At 38.0% G+C, this 18,233-nt stretch overlaps 1 protein-coding gene across 2 annotated transcripts in view; it reads left to right on the forward strand.

The window, feature by feature from the left end:
- The first annotated feature begins 604 nt into the window (after positions 1 to 604).
- The window catches only part of LOC149787959 (protein arginine N-methyltransferase 6-like), a 137,463-nt gene continuing 119,834 nt past the window's right edge, over positions 605 to 18,233 (forward strand). Inside the window, exon 1 of one of the 2 annotated variants that reach the window (XM_089974231.1) lies at positions 605 to 714. In XM_089974231.1, the coding sequence (XP_089830357.1) occupies positions 695 to 714 (20 nt within the window). In that variant the 5' untranslated portion in view covers positions 605 to 694. Of the gene's footprint in view, positions 715 to 17,182; positions 17,286 to 18,233 lie in introns of those variants that run through there. The other variant, XM_089974229.1, reaches the window with a different exon arrangement.

Raw genomic sequence — 18,233 nt, forward strand, 5'->3', positions numbered from 1 at the left:
ACCCATCCACCCACAGTTATGTGATAAAATTGAGTTAGTATTGTTACGACTCTAGTGTCACAAACAAGTAACAGCGATAAAGAAAATCAAGTTTAATAAAACTTAACAAACAGTTTAATTGTCAATGTTATAAATGAAAATGTGAGAGGAACTTACAGTATTATGAAGTGAATCCAAACTAATCCTTATACACTGTCTATTACGACTGTATTTCACAATAGACCCCACGTGACAGAATACACTACTCGTTTTGCGTCGAATTGGCCAATTCATGTGATCTAGCCCAACCTATGGGAAGTTACAGAATTATTATAGAAACCCCGGCAGCCACTGAGATATTAAGCCATATAAGTCGTATTATTAAGATTATTATTGATAAATGTCAACACATACGTATTCATAGATCATAGGCAAAGCTAAACTCTTAAGATTCTCTGGTCACTTAGGAAACATTTAACCTGAGATATTCTGTACTATTTACAGCCATGAATAAAAACATAAAATCATGTACCAGGAGTTTAAAAAATAAGATAAACATATATTTATGAGGGTGGTTTGCGGTCAATACAAGGACCGGTGGTACAGCGTGGTGTGGTGTGCATAGGGGAGAAACAGAAGAACAAAAACAACAGTGATGGCAGCTTCCAATCAGCACATGTAGAAAATGTTTATGTGAAAGTTTCGAAGAGGGGAGATGTATTTACAAGAGAAAAGGTGAAGAACGTAGATTTGCTTTGTTGTGAAAAATTGGGCACATAATATGTTGGTGTTTTAGACAGTTGTCATGAACTCAAACTGATAGTATACTGTAGTCTGTAGGGTAAATAAAAGTCTTGGGTCGATCGTAATTTTTCACGATGTTTATTTTTGTCACGCCACAGCACCTCAAGCATTTGTCTCATTCCATAAATAGAAACACAAACAGCTTCCATTTTAGAGCAACATTTTTTTTTCTTGCCAGCAACTGGTTGGTTTGCACCCCCCCCCACCCCCGCAATCTGTTGTAATAGTAGTCCTACAATGTAAGACATAGCACGTCACGTGTTGGTTTTGTTTAAGTGCTATATCTTACTATCCAAATAACGGCCTTGTATAGCATGTTCTGATGTTGTTGACATCGGAACGAGTAGTCAAAGTTTCAGGAATATCTCACACATTTGGCAGCATATAGCGACACTCTCTCACTAATGTATGTATGACACTGCTCCGGTGGTCTAGTGGTTAGAGCGTCCGCCTCGGATGCGGGAGGTCGTGGGTTCCTTCCCTGGCTGAGTCATATCAAAGACTTATAAAAATGGTACTGACAAATTGATAAAGCTACGTTAAAAATCCACATCACATCACACATCACTAATGTATGTGTAATTAATATACTTACTATGCTGTCTTTATCCTGGCGGAATGAAAATATGACACTAGCAAATGGATGCATTTTCATGTTCTGTTGACATACATTTGAATTTGTTGCAATGCGACGGTAGTCGAGGTATGCCAAAGTATGTTTAGGTAGGTTCATGTGGCAGATGTGTTTCTAGAATGGAATGAAACAATGCTTTATTTTTCCAATAGGCATAATATATTTTTATTAATTTCATTAAAGAATAAAATTTAAACTTTATCCAATTTCGGCATTCTTGGCTTTCATCGCTTTCCAGTCAACCGAAATATAGGCCAATGAAATTTGAAAACAGGTCCATTTCTTTTGTGAGAATTTGAATTTATTAGAGAAAATACATCAGAGTCAGTAAAGTCTGACTAAGACATTATAACTTTACTTTGTAGAAAAGCACTGTTATTGGTTGCCAATTGTGTGAGATATTCCTGAAAATTTACTTTTGTTACAATGTTAGTCGACAGCAAAACATGCTACATCACGGCGTTAGTTAGGCAGTAAGACCCAGACACCCAAAACATAAATATCAGCGTCGAGGTCTTAAGTGTAGGACTAGTCCTACAATGTAAGAAGTTCTCATGGGTTGGTGGTTCTCCCCTGGGTTTTCTGGGGTTCTTCCTCCACTAGTTATACTGGCTGCCATGTATAGCCTATCTTGTGCTGAAAAATGGCATTAAACCCTAGAACAACAACAACATTGTAAGATGTATCACATGTTATTTATGTTTTGGTGTTATGTCTTACTGCCCAAATAACGGCTATGTGTATCAAGTTCCAATGTTGACTGACATCAAAATGAGCATCCAAATTGTCACGAACATCTTATACACTTGGCAGCACATTTTGAAGCTTTTCCACAAATTAAAAGCCATGTTGGTTTAGGTGGACTTTATATACTTGGATGTCTTTTTTTTCTTCTAATAAATTCCAATTCTCACACAAGCAAATGGATGTATTTTCAAGTTTGGAAGACCTACTTTTCAGTTGGTTGGAATGTGATGGAAGCCACAAATGCCAGAATTGGTTCAAAGGATGATAAATATTTTGAATGAAACAAAGCTATTTAAACTCTTTATTCTATATTAGTATATTTTTAGTTGTTTAATTAAAGAAAAATTCTTCAACCTAATCTGATTTTGGCATTCCCAACTATTCCAATCAGGGTGTTGCATATTAAGTGGGCATGATCATGGCCATGTACAGGTTTACATTGGAAAACAGTCTGGCATTCAGCATTCCTCAGCTGCCAAATACATGCCATAACATGATGTGTCACACTAGAAACATGATTATGTACTCCAAAATCCATTATATGGTCATGTTTTGGAAAGCATGATTGGTGGTAATCATAGGGAAAAACCCACCCCAGATTTTTTGACCATCCAGATAGTCCTGCTTAGAGCTAATGTCAAATTATCTAAGCTTTGGGTACTTCATACATCTAACTGTCATAGAGACAATTAAGGTAAGGTGGTCAGAGATGTTGTTTTCAGTCCTTTCAACACTGCAGTAGTGGAACCTACTAGGCCTACTTGCATCCTTAAAGTATACAAACTGAACAACTCAATTTGTTTGAGCTTTGGTAAGCTGAAGATAAGCATGTTGAACAACAATAGGTTTACAGAACATTGACTTTACTGAAGATTATTAGCAAGTTTGTGAGCATGAAGATTCCATATATAAAATAAACAACATAAACAGTGTACTAGTGTGATTCTTTTTTGAAAGCAAATTGTCGAAATACAGCTGTCATTCAGGGAAGAATGAAGCATCAGCAAAGAAACCAAAGCAAAACTAAATTTTAGAACTCTTGTTTGATGGACTTTTACTACGTGAAGCACATACTGCAAAAATCCATATGAACATTGATAACCCAGGAATGTATATCAACACCACCTGTATGTAACACGAGGACAAACCAAAACTTATCTAGCATGCTGGACCACTCCGGTGACTTAGTGGTTACAGCGTCCGCCTCAGATAAAGGAAGTTGCAGGTTTGAACCCTGGCCGAGTCATACCAAAGACATATAAAAATAGTACGAACAGCTGCCTTGCTTGGTACTCAGCATTAAGAGGTTAATGTTAGGACTTTTCGGTTTGGTGTGAGGATAATGACTGGGTGGGACATCATGCTACATGTCTGCAGCATTATGCCCCAGTGCTGGACATCACTATAAACTTCCACACTGCAGACATTGTAGCGATATGACTAAATTTTAAAAAAAAGCTACATTACAAATCCAAATCACACGCACACTTTGAAATGCTGAATGAAATGCTCTGGTACTCTTTATTATTAATTGCTATCTTAATCTTGTTAAACTGCCATTAAAATAATCATCCCATGTTGACTTTAGCCATGAAATAGAATGATTAAAAAAGAGTAATAAGCACACAGTCATGTTTGATTTGAGTTGCTACAGATATTGCATAATTACATAGCTGGGCAGAGGCATTTATTACTCTCTTTTACCTGTAGGACCCTCTTATAGCTTGAAAAAAATGTATGTCCCCCCCCCTTGAAATGGTCATGTGATTTATATTTTCTTTTTCTATAGAGACAAGTTTATCTCTAAGTGCATCTGACACTGCCAGCATTATGATTGACAGGGAAAAAGAAATCTCTGGCCAGGATTTGCTCAGAGTATCAAGCATGAAGTTTGATCAACAGTACCTTCTGGTCTCTAATGAGAACACAATTGACAGTTGATTTACCTTCAAACACCAAAATGAACTGTTAAGTGTTACAAAGATTGCATCTTATTAAGACTGTATTCCACTGATCAAATGTATTAAGTAATGTCAGTGTGGTAGTGATTATGTGTGCACATGTTTGTATACATGTATGGTCATGATATTTGACAATGCTAACTCTGTCAACTATTTTTTGTATGGTAGTATATTAATACTTTAAAGAAAAGATGATTATTTTTTTCTTTTATTCAGATTTTTAAATTTCCAGTCATTTTCTGTAGGGACTATAGCTATTTCTCCATTTGAAAAATATTGCTTTTTTGGTTCACATGCATTATCCTTCCCCCAATCACAAAACAACCATTTGAGTTTTGAAATAGCCAAGCTTGCCTGGGAATATGGCAGGTATGCTATCATTGCATTTCAACCAGCTGAAATGGTGGTCAACAAATTTTGGGATGAACCTCTTCATTGTGCCTGGATGTACGTAATGAAGGGAAATACATTATAGAACGTATAGTATGACTAAAGCAGTTACAATTATACAATACTAGAGTCATGTAGAAAGATGTCAATCCACATCATGCATATCATGGTCGATGTCTTACATTGTAGGACTAGAGTCATGTAGTAAGATGTCAATCCACATCATGCATATCATGGTCAATGTCTTACATTGTAGGACTAGGGTCATGCAGTAAGATGTCAGTTCACATCATGCATGTCATGGTCAGTGTCTTACATTGTAGGACTAGAGTCATGTATTAGGATGTCAATCCACATCATGCATATCATGGTCAATGTCTTACATTGTAGGACTAGGGTCATGCAGTAAGATGTCAGTTCACATCATGCATGTCATGGTCAGTGTCTTACATTGTAGGACTAGAGTCATGTATTAGGATGTCAGTCCACATCATGCATATCATGGTTGATGTCTTACATTGTAGGACTAGAGTCATGCAGTAAGATGTCAATCCACATCATGCATATCATGGTTGATGTCTTACATTGTAGGACTAGAGTCATGCAGTAAGATGTCAGTTCACATCGTACATATCATGGTCGATGTCTTACATTGTAGGACTAGAGTCATGCAGTAAGATGTCAATCCATATCATGCATATCATGGTCGATGTCTTACATTGTAGGACTAGAGTCATGTAGTAAGATGTCAATCCATATCATGCATATCATGGCCAATGTCTTACATTGTAGGACTAGAGTCATGCAGTAAGATGTCAATCCATATCATGCATATCATGGTCGATGTCTTACATTGTAGGACTAGGGTCATGCAGTAAGATGTCAGTTCACATTGTACATATCATGGTCGATGTCTTACATTGTAGGACTAGAGTCATGCAGTAAGATGTCAATCCATATCATGCATATCATGGTCGATGTCTTACATTGTAGGACTAGAGTCATGTAGTAAGATGTCAATCCATATCATGCATATCATGGCCAATGTCTTACATTGTAGGACTAGAGTCATGCAGTAAGATGTCAATCCATATCATGCATATCATGGTCGATGTCTTACATTGTAGGACTAGGGTCATGCAGTAAGATGTCAGTTCACATCGTACATATCATGGTCGATGTCTTACATTGTAGGACTAGAGTCATGCAGTAAGATGTCAATCCATATCATGCATATCATGGTCGATGTCTTACATTGTAGGACTAGAGTCATGTAGTAAGATGTCAATCCATATCATGCATATCATGGCCGATGTCTTACATTGTAGGACTAGAGTCACGCAGTAAGATGTCAATCCATATCATGTATATCATGGTCAGTGTATTATTTGAGTATTGTGAACTCAGTCAGAGACATTCCATCAATGTGTTACATCAGGACATTTAATTTGTATAGTGTGCTGACTTTTGTTCATGATTATATGTTAATTTGTATTGTGTGATTGACCTTTATCCATTACTGAGGGTAGGAGTTGGGTCTAAATGTACAATGTTATTTAGAATAAACATGTTTACTACATTTGAGTTCTGTATATTATCTTGGTTCTGACCTTAGAATTGTCTAGAAACAAATTTTATTTACATTTGATGGAAATTTCCATCACGATGACAAAGTAGGAGAGATCTGTATAAGATTGTTTATAACTTCAAATTTTATGGACATGGGCCTTTGACCATTATCCTGGTTCTCAAATTGTGCCTTAGGTTTTTATATTATGGTTGATTATAGTAGAATTACTCATTCCTACTTAACATCCCAAGTGGAATCAGTTTTATTGTTATGTTCAGTTTTAATTTGAGAGAATTTATTTATTTAAATTATTCACTGGAATTACAAAGTACTCTTCAAGTTTTGGACTAGGACACTATATTGGGATTATTGTGAATTGGTTGAAGGACATTTTGGATTATATCATTGTGATACATCAAGATTATTGACACATTAGGTCATTGGATCTACTGGCACATCAGCACATTCAACATTGGAATTCATTTGTAAAACTGCTAGAATTCATTTGGAATACTTTTGGATTTGTGATAGAACTTTTAGGACTTTGGGAGATTTAATTGAAAATACTGAAAATTCTTTTTCAATTTTCAATTTGTATTATAGGGAAATAAATTATTTGTTGAATTTTACAAAACTTGGTTTTCTCTCTTTTTTGTTACTTTGTTTAAGACCATAGAGTCATAACAGCCCATTGTCATCAATGCATATTGTCCTTTTGCCCTACAGTTTATTTTACCCATGACAATTCATGAATTTCTAGTAATGTTCTTAGCAGCCCTGCTCCAAATAGATCAGGCTATCAGTCAAGCCAGGGATGAACTGAAATTTAAAATGCTGACAGGATTTGTTTTAGGGCTCCCGCTGTCCTGTTATGAGCCATCTTCCAATGAAAAATATTTTAAAACATTGCAGCATTCCCAATTTTAGGATTTTGTTTCCAATCCATTACAATTTTTTCCTGAAATGGTTGGCACATGTTCCAATCCCAGTTTACCTGATTTTAACTACACCCATCTGTCTGTCACACTTATGAATTGACCAGTCAGCATTGATTGCTGAGAAGACCTAATTAACTGCACACACCTTAGATAACTGTTAGTATTAAAGTTGAGCTATATGCTTCCTTGAACATCAGTAATAAAAGTAAAAGTATAGGTTAAATTCTGTCATCAGCACTCACACATTTGAAACTTTCATCAAAATGTTTTAACAAATATAAAAAAACCAGAAAATTCAAATTAAGTAGGAGCAAAAAGAGTCAGTTACCAATAAATAGAAAACCAGGCTAACATGAACAGTGTGGACCATTCACCACTGAATTGAAGCTGTTACCTTGATTTCTCACCACTGCCACGAATATTGAGAATTTAATATAAAGTGGAAGAGAACAACCTGTTTGAGGAACTTCTCATGTGCTTACAGAAAATGACCAGTAAATCCATGTGTCCTTATGCTGGTCATTGACCATTTTAGCCACATGTAAGTGACAGTACTGAATTTGTTTTTGCCTGACATGAAGAATACGTGAAAAGGGATGTGTCATGGTAGCTATGCTGTTCTCTGATCTTGCCCACTAATTATTATTAGTTAGATTGTTACTTCTTACTGTATCAGGCAATAAACTCGAGGTGATAAATTATGGACTTCTTTCATTCAATATTTATTCAATTTAGGTACTTGTATGATTTGTTGTTGTTGTTGTGGAGTTTCATGACATTTTTCAGCACATGATAGGCTATACATGGTGGCCAGTATTAATGGCGGCGGAAGAACCTGGGAAAACCCCGGAAAGAACCATGGCCCCATGAGAAGCTACTGTCAAGCTTTCTCTCATACCCACATTGGCCAAATCCGAGACTCGAACTTGAATTAAACAAATAAATTGTCAGGTCCCTGCACCAGAACATTTGATTGTTGGTCCTTAATATAATTGTGGTATACAGTGGTAAGTATCATGATACATTCAGAAATACTGAAGTATACTGCAGTAAAAATTATTTGTGGTACAGCTCAACCATCTGTTGCCTCCATTTTTAGTGCAGTGACTCTTTCAAGTGTATTTGACTATTTCTGATGATTGATAATTGCATTTCTCATTTTATCAGTGTCTCTTGCATGCATTACGTGCTGACAGATGTAGAGTTGTCCCTATGCAGTAACTTGCATGCATTAGGTGGTGACAGATGTAGAATTTGCCCTGTGCAGTCTCTTGCATGTCGAAGGAAGTGACGGATATAGTGTTGGCCCTATGCAGTATCATGCATGCAGTAGGTGGTGACAGATGTAGAGTTGGCCCTGTGTAGTCTCTTGCATGCAGTAGGTGGTGACAGATATATAGTTGGCCCTATGCAGTCTCTTGCTTGTTGAAGGAAGTGATGGATATAGTGTTGTCCCTATGCTGCAGGAGGTGATGTATGTAGAGTTGGCCCTATGCAGTCTCTTTCTTGCAGTAGGTGGTGACAGATGTAGAGTTGGCCCATGTAGTCTCTTGCATGTCGAAGGAAGTGATGGATATAGTGTTGGCGCTACGCTGTCTCTTGCATGCATTAGGTGCTGACAGATGAAGAGTTGGCCCTATGCAGTCTCTTGCTTGCAGTAATTGGTGACAGATGTAGAGTTGGCCCTATGCAGTCTCTTGCATGCAGTAGGTGGTGACAGATATATAGTTGGCCCTATGCAGTCTCTTGCTTGTCAAAAAAAGGTGATGAATATAGTGTTGGCCCTATGCAGTCTCTTGCTTGCAGTAGGTGCTGACAGATGTAGAGTTGGCCCTATGCAGTCTCTTGCATGCAGTAGGTGGTGACAGATATATAGTTGGCTCTATGCAGTCTCTTACTTGTCGAAGGAAGTGATGGAATTAGTGTTGTCCCTATGCTGCAGGAGGTGATGGATGTAGAGTTTGCCCTATGCAGTCTCTTGCTTGCAGTAGGTGGTGACAGATGTAGAGTTGGCGCTATGCAGTCTCTTGCATGTCGAAGGGAGTGATGGATATAGTGTTGGCCCTATGCAGTATCTTGCATGCAGTAGGTGGTGACAGATGTAGAGTTTGCCCTATGCAGTCTCTTGCATGTCGAAGGAAGTGATGGATGTAGTGTTGGCGCTCCCTGTCTATTGCATGCATTAGGTGCTGACAGATGTAGAGTTGGCCCTATGCAGTCTCTTGCATGCAGTAGGTGGTGACAGATGTTGAGTTGGCCCTGTGCAGTCTCTTGCTTGCAGTAGTTGGTGACAGATGTAGAGTTGGCCCTATGCAGTCTCTTGCATGTCGAAGGAAGTGATGGATATAGTGTTGGCGCTATGCTGTCTCTTGCATGCATTAGGTGCTGACAGATGTAGAGTTGGCCCTATGCAGTCTCTTGCATGCAGTAGGTGGTGACAGATATATAGTTGTCCTTATGCAGTCTCTTGCTTGTCGAAGGAAGTGATGGATATAGTGTTGTCCCTATGCTACAGGAGGTGATGGATGTAGGGTTGGCCCTATGCAGTTTCTTGCTTGCAGTAGGTGGTGACAGATATAGAGTTGGCCATATGCAGTCTCTTGCTTGCAGTAGGTGGTGACAGATGTAGAGTTTGCCCTATGCAGTCTCTTGCTTGTCGAAGGAAGTGATGGATATAGTGTTGGCACTACGCTGTCTCTTTCTTGCAGGAGGTGCTGACAGATGTAGAGTTGGCCCTATGCAGTCTCTTGCATGCAGTAGGTGGTGACAGATATATAGTTGGCCCTATGCAGTCTCTTGCTTGCAGTAGGTGGTGACAGATGTAGAGTTTGCCCTATGAGGTCTCTTGCATGTCGAAGGAAGTAATGGATATAGTGTTGGCGCTATGCTGTCTCTTGCATGCATTAGGTGCTGACAGATGTAGAGTTGGCCCTATGCAGTCTCTTGCATGCAGTAGGTGGTGACAGATATATAGTTGGCTCTATGCAGTCTCATGCTTGTCGAAGGAAGTGGTGGAATTAGTGTTGTCCCTATGCTGCAGGAGGTGATGGATGTAGAGTTTGCCCTACGCAGTCTCTTGCTTGCAGTAGGTGGTGACAGATGTAGAGTTGGCACTATGCAGTATCTTGCATGTCGAAGGAAGTGATGGATATAGTGTTGGCCCTATGCAGTCTCTTGCTTGCAGTAGGTGGTGACAGATGTAGAGTTGGCCCTATGCAGTCTCTTGCATGTTGAAGGAAGTGATGGATGTAGTGTTGGTGCTATGCTGTCTCTTGCATGCATTAGGTGGTGACATGTAGAGTTGACCCTATGCACTCTCTTGCATGCAGTAGGTGGTGACATATATAGTTGACCCTATGCAGTCTCTTACTTCCAATAGGTGGTGACAGATGTAGAGTTGGCCCTATAGTCTCTTGCATGCAGTAGGTGGTGACATGTAGAGTTTGCCCTATGCTGTCTCTTGCAAGCAGTAGTTGGTGACAGATGTAGAGTTGGCCCTATGCAGTCTCTTGCCTGTCGTCGGAAGTGATGGATATAGTGTTGGCCCAATGCTGAAGATGGTGACAGATGTAGAGTTGGCTCTATGCAGTCTCTTGCATGCCAAAAGAGGTGATGGATGAAGGCAGGAGCTATGTTGGCTTTGTGATTATTGACTTGCCATTGAATTGGTATGGATTCAGGTTCTGTAATCCTATAGGTCTGTGTTTGTTTCTGGGGTATGTCATTGGGTAATGCATTTTCCTTTCTAAGCACTAAATAACCTACTTATGTTGTGCTATAATAGACTAAACAGATTTGCTAAAATGCCAGTCAAACTTTGAGCCCTTCAGAAACTTGTACTGCCACGTCTTCAAGTTAGGTTATGCTGTTAACAGTGTTTCTGTCTCATTCTTCTCAATTTTCAACAGGTAATGTTTGCTTTTTTTCATGACAAGGTATTTCTCAAGATTGAAGATTATATTTTCAGAGTACAGTATTTCAGATATTTTCCAGTTGTAAGTTAAAAAATATAGCCAATCTGCTTGCAAGAAAACTTTAAAGACGCAGTAAAGTTGAAGTTACTTGTAACACTGGTTTTCTATAATTGCAGTCAATATTTCTTTAATTACCATTATTGCCAAAAAAATTATGTAATTTTGCAGCATGTTGGGCATTTTATGCTTAAGAATATTAAGTTCTTGAAAATGGAAATTCAGTATTTTTTTGTTGGATTAAAGCAAATTTCAGAATGATAATCAGGTAGAGGTAATTCCAATTTAGACCAAGCCTGGCAAGGATAATGCAGGGAAAAATGGACAGATAACTCACACCATTGTGCTGTCTACATGGGTTTGAATCGCAGCTTGGCCAGTGTGGGTAATACAAACTGTTCATGAATTTGGTTCATGAAAATTCATGAACTGTCCAAGAACAGTTTGTGAAATTTGAGTTCATGAACAGTTTTTGAATTAATAATTTCATGAGGAACAGTTCTTGAATTAATAATTTCATGAGTTTACCATTTTCAGCTCATGTATATTCATGAACGTTTCATGAACATTTCATGGTAGTTAATGAATTATTCAAGATCATTTCATTTGGGATTCTGGGAAAGTTTGCCAGTAGCTACCTTGGTGGTTCTACCAGGGTCTTCCTCCACCAGATAAACTGACTGATATGTATAGCCTGTCATGTGCTGAAAAATAGGATAAAACTCGTAAAACCAAGCATTTTTCTTTTTTCTAAATTGGTCTACTTACATGAAGTTTAACAAGTCTAATTATCCAATACAACTAAACATCATTGTAGAGCCAGTGAAGTGTCATCCTGTTTGATCATATTTATTAAGTTTTGTTTTGGAAAAGCTCAAATACTGTATTTACCTGCTGGTATGTCTATTCAACTGTGAACAGACAGACCCAGATCTGCCATCCCATAATGCACTGACAGATCATGGACTGTTTAGTTCATTTAAAATCACAAGCAGAACAAAACAGATACACAAAGATTTGCCATCCCATAATGTACTGACAGATCAAGGACTGGGTGGTTCACTAGAAATAATAAGTAGAACAAGACAGGTACACGCAGATCTGCCATCTTATAAGTTACTGACAGATGGGTGACTGTGTAGTTCGCTTTAATCACAAGTAGAACAAATAACATAGACACAGATCTGTCAGCACTATATCTGGAAAGTGTTATCCAAATCTAAGGCACAAGTTTTGATACTTGAAGACATCTCAATTTTTGAAGTTATTGCATTTCATCTTTTAACACTGCCACAGATGCTTTAATAACATTATCTGACGCCCATTGCCATGTAATATGGCTGAAGGCATAATTGGATTTAATTGTATTCTTGTTTGCAAAACTACCATATTTCTTCTAATAAATATCTTGAGATCATTGCGACTTTGTAAAGGATGGTATTTATTAGTCTAGACTACTAAATTGAAACATACTTTAAGAAAATGCCAGTGTTCTGTTGTTTAAATGCTGTAAAGTTTTAATCAGTTTTAAAGACAGCTGTATTTGCTTAACATAAGTTGTGTGCTATCTTCATCTGCTGGTGAATTTCACATTTCACATGTTTATATTTCAACTGAAGGTTTGCAGACTCCACCCACTTGTAAGTGGCACATAAACAGATTGACCTAAGCATGGTCTGTTGACTACTGCTATGCTTGCAAGGTAGAATGCAATCTGATTAAAATCAGATCTAAGGAATGCTTAGGGGTCATGTTTCGGTGACCTATTACCATAATTGCTAATTTTATCAGCTAATCAGATCAATTCTTATATCTTGGCATTTGGGAGAGTGAGCAGTATGGCTAAGAGCATAAGTGTGTGCCTATTGATTTGATTTACTTCTAAATTCCTGAAAGCTGCATTTCCATTTGCCAACTCAATGGTCACCAGAACATGACCTAAGCAGTTGCTGTCAGATCTTCAAGAGATCTGTCAGTTTAGTCAGATTGAAGTAGACTGTTACTGTTGTGTAATTATAGTCAGGCAGAACTTGAACTCAGTCCTCTGGCTTGTATAGGCATCTCTGGCACCTTCATGATTGCTACTATGTCTAACATACAAACTCAGACTGTCATAACTTAGAATTTATCATCCAGTTTTCATGAAATTTTCCAAATAAATGCCATGATAACGACTTGAATTTACATACATGACTAGGCTAATGAGAAGGGCGAACTACATAAATAGCTGTACCAGTGAGTAGGAAGAGCTAAATAAATAGCTGTACCAATGAGTAGGAAGAGCTACTTAAATAGCTGTACCAATGAGCAGGAAGAGCTAAATAAGTGACTGTACTAATGAGTAGGATGAGCTACATAAATAGCTGTAACAATGAGTAGGAAGAGCTAAATAAATAGCTGTACCAATGTTTAGGTAGAGCTACTTAAATAGCTGTACCAATGAGTAGGAAGAGCTAAATAAGTGACTATACTAATGGGTAGGAAGAGCTACATAAATAGCTATGCGAATGAGGAGGCAGAGCTAAATAAGTGACTATGCTAATGAGTAGGACGAGCTACACAAATAGTTGTACCAATGAGTAGGCAGAGCTAAATAAGTGGCTACTAATGAGTAGGAAGAGCTACATAAATAGCTGTACCAATGAGTAGGAAGAACTAAATAAGTGACTGTGCTAATGAGTAAGATGAGCTACATAAATAGCTGTACCAATGAATAGGCAGAGCTAAATAAGTGACTACTAATGAGTAGGAAGAGCTACATAAATAGCTATGCCAATTAGCAGGCAGAGCTAAATAAGTGACTGTGATAATGAGTAGGATGAGCTACATAAATAGCTGTACCAATGAGTAGGCAGAGCTAAATATGTGACTGCTAATGAGCAGGAAGAGCTACATAAATTGCTGTACCAATGTAGTAGGCAGAGCTAAATAAGTGACTATGCTAATGAGTAAGAAGAGCTACATAAATCGCTATACCAGTGAGTGGGAACAGCTAAATGAGTGACTATACTAATGAGTAGGAAGAGCTATATTATTAGCTATGCTATAAGTAGGCAGAGCTACATAAATATATATGCCAATGAGTAGGTATAGCTAAATAAAGACTGTGCTAATGAGTAGGTGGAACTGCCTTTGCATATGTAATTCATCAATTATACTTAGCCTGTTATTTGTCAGAAGTAACCTTATAGCAGGAAATATGCCTGTAACTTAGTCCAATTGGTATAGTCATTTTTTTACCTTGTGGAAATAAAGGGTATGGGTACTTGTTAGCGAATAACCTTTCATTGAAGAAATACTTTACAGTATTATTGCAGCTTTTTACAGATTAAGCTGAAAATCAGCTTAAGAGTATTACTGTAAACTTCAGGTGTACATGATTATGTTGATTGTAAACAGGTGTGCATGATTATGTTGATTGTAAACTTCAGGTGTGCATGATTATGTTGTTCATTTGATTAAAAAAATCTTTTTTTTCTTGGTCATTCCCTTTTTAAAGAAAGCACTATTGACATTGACATTATTGTCTCTTGGATAAGTTTGTAGTTCTTTCAAGAAATTTGTAAATTTGTTAAACCATTCACATGTGCACTTACTGCACTGAACATCATGGGGGTGGGGGTAATTTAATGCTTGAGGTGGTGTGATTGCATTATGTTTTTGTGATCAAGGCTTGGGGGAGTCACATAGACCCAAGGCTGAATCCCTGGTGGGAGCCTATTACCCATACATCTGTGAGCACTGTGCCTTATTTCCAACCACACTCACTGAGCTCTGCTCTGCGGTTGGCTCTGCTCATATTATTGGAATCTGCCAGTGGATTGTATGCTGTCTTGTAAATAATATTTCACAGGAAGACTTCTCAATCTCAGTCATCCCAGAAATTCATGCTGATGGTTGTTTTTGTGTGCAAACATTTACAGTTAGTGCCAGGAATAAGGGTCCTAAATTTAGCATAATCAGAACTTCCATCTAAAAGTAATTTATGGCAACACTTGATGTAAAACTTAGCATATGTACTTGCTTATAAATTGATTCCAACTGCAAACTTCACAGAACCAGCTCTGCCATTGCATAATGCACTGGCAGATCTGATTCTGTGCAGTTATTAAGGAATAATCAGTAGAACAAACAATATAGACCCCAGTCTGGAGGCACATTATGCTATGGCAGATCAGGATCTTTGTTGCATTTGTACTTGACTTATAATATGTGAGTACAGTTGGTATGTGCCTGTAGTTTGTCATCTATACAATTTGATGGGAAAAATGCTCAGTGAGTGTGGTTGGAAATAAAGCTCAGCAAGGACTGTTTTTTAAACACTTATCAATGTGCTTCCTTATTGTGACATCCACTAGTAAGTGTGAGCTTTTTGGCCAGTAGACCCTGAGGGTATGGAGTGCTTGTTAAACACGTATCTCTGTGCTTCCCTATTTTGACCTCCACTAGTAAGTTTGAGGTTCTTGACCAGTAGGTCCCCGAGCATAAAGCCTGTATGTTAACATATCCATGTGCTTCCCTTTTGTCATCTGCACCAATAGATGTGAGGTCTTTGACCAGTAGGTCCCTGAGGTTAAGGACTGCTTGCTTAACATTTATCCCTGTGCTTCCCTATTGTGACCTCCACCAATAAGTGTGAGCTTTTTTACTAGTAGGTCCCTGAGGATAAGGACTGTTTGTTAAACACAAATGACTAGGCTTCCTTATTGTGACCTCCACCAATAAGTGTGAGATTTTTGGCTGGCAAGTCCCTGATTCTTTTGTTTTGTTGTTGTAGGGTTTAACGCCATTTTTCAGCACACGATAGGCTATATATGGGGGCCAGTATTTATGGTGGAGGAAGAACCCGGGAAAACCCCCGGAAAGAACCACCGACCCATGAGAACCTACTGGCAAGCTTTCTCACATACCCACGTTGGCTGAATCTGAGACTTGAAACCCACGCAGACAGAGGTGAGATGGCAGTGATCCGTGACGGAGAGCGCTTTAGACCACTCGGCCACTTGGGGCCCCGGCAAGTCCCTGAGGGTAAGGACTATTTGATAAACACATATAACTGGGCTTCCATATTGTGACCTCCACCAATAAGTGTGTGGTTTTTGGCTGGCAGGTCCCCAAGGATAAGGACTGTTTGTTAAACACATATGACTGTGCTTCCTTATTGTGATCTCCACCAATAAGTTTGAGATTCTTGGCTGGCAGGTCCCTGAGGTAAGGACTGTTTGTTAAACACATATCCCTGTGCTGCTCTGGTTGATCGTGTAGTTAACTCCTGTTTTTGAATGTATGAAATATTTGGTCTTGGGCATATGTTTGCAACACTTGTCTTTGCAATAGTGTGTACCTGAATCTGTGGTCTTGTTTTGGAGTTACCTTTGCATGTACCAAATTTTTAGGTTTGCAGACCTAAACCATAGGAACTTTTTGAAATAAACCCTTGAAATGTTTGAAGATTCAGTATGGTGCCAGAGCTTGGGTATGATATGCTGTACGTTTGGGGCATGTCTATACTTGATGAAAAATTGATAATGCTGCTGGATATAGAGCCTTGACAAGAGTGCTTTTATTGGCTTTCCAGTGACTAAAGAAACATTAAGTGTGGGACAGCTAACTTGAAACTGGTTCTCTAAAAAGAATTTTGATCATTAAAGGTTCTGTTAATGAACATATTATTCAAAGATAAATAGTATAAAGAAATTTTTGTCAGTAAATGTATCTGACTTGTAATTGTTGTGGAAAGTGCAGTATAACCAATTCTCGCCAGCTTAGACCTTTTCCTCGCATTGCCACATTGAATGCGAAAGGATCCATACTTGAAGGAAAAAAGTAATTAAAAATCCCAATATGGCAGAGACATGGAAGTATAATTTAATTTGAACAGGTAGTTAAGGTGTCACTGATAGCCATGATTATATTTTTGTAGAGAGTTAACAATTTTGTAAATGTTTACTGCAGTGTGTGTGTGTGTGTGGTTTGTATTTTTCAAATATCTTTTTTAAAAAATCAGTCGTATCAATAATGATATCTGCAGTGGCAGTTTTCAGTGATGTCTAGCACTGGGGCATCATGCTGCAGACATGTAGCATCATGACCCACCTAATCGCGTTATTCTGAAACAAGGCTGACCAGTGCTGGCACTAATTTCTTTATCCAGAGCACCAAGCGAGGCAGTTGCTAGTGCCATTTTAATAAGTGGTATGACTTGACTGGGGTTCAACCCATGACCTTCTGCATCCAAGATGGACACTACAACTACTTAAGCCACTGTAGTGGTGGTTTACAGATTGTAAAGTAAGTCATTGTTTTGTGTGTAATTGTTGTGGTCATAGCTGTATCACTTAGAGGTTCCATTCTAATCACATGGGTCATTTATCTCATATGTCAGCTCTCAGACACGAAAGATATATAATTCAGATGTTATTTAAAATTTAAATTACAGCCGTACCTGGATCTTTGAATCTTGCCAACACAAAAAATAGTTCTCTTGGATTTAATTTTGACACCTGCAAGCTTTGAATTTTTTTGAATTTCACAGCCTGAATATATCAAGGATCTTACAGAAACATCATTCGTTCATAAAAAGCATTTTGTACTGTATGCTGTATTTGTGTTACTGTAAGGGTAGATAACCAAAGCTGCCCTGCATCACCCAGTATTTAATAGAAGGTTCCATTTATTGACTTCAAAATATAAATCGGTATGTTCTATATACTTGGCAAGTGGAATGAAGACTCCTCAACATTAATTACATTAAATCCATCATTGGAGAGTGGCATCTACTGTGTAACCTCAACCTCAGTGCATTGCCTGCCAATGCCAACCGAGGTTAGAAAATATTCTTGTTGAGTGTATCAACTCCTCCCACCCAACCAATATGGGACAGAAATTTTTCCGTGAACTTGGCTAAGATTTTTTTTGCTGCTAGATCTTTGACTTTTTGAGGGAATGTGGTCTATGTAACAAATTTTTTTCCAATATTTTGAGGATTCCATAATTGTTTACCTTTGTCTTTTATACCTTTTAAAGATTTTCAGCTTCTTTACTTTTTATCTCTCTTTTTTGTTATACATGTTTGCTTTTATTTATGATTGGTTTATCTGTCAATATTTTTTTCGCAATTCTTTATCTTGACATTTTTAGAACTTGCCTTTAAATCAGTGCCAAATAGCCAGTATGTGCTGATGTACTATTAAACACTACAATCTCTCCCTCTCTCTCTCTCTCTCTCTCTCTCTCTCT

Source organism: Sinohyriopsis cumingii, chromosome 11, assembly GCF_028554795.1.
Source record: "Sinohyriopsis cumingii isolate HCF-2022 chromosome 11, ASM2855479v2, whole genome shotgun sequence".
In the NCBI taxonomy this organism is placed as follows: Eukaryota; Metazoa; Mollusca; class Bivalvia; order Unionida; family Unionidae; genus Sinohyriopsis; species Sinohyriopsis cumingii.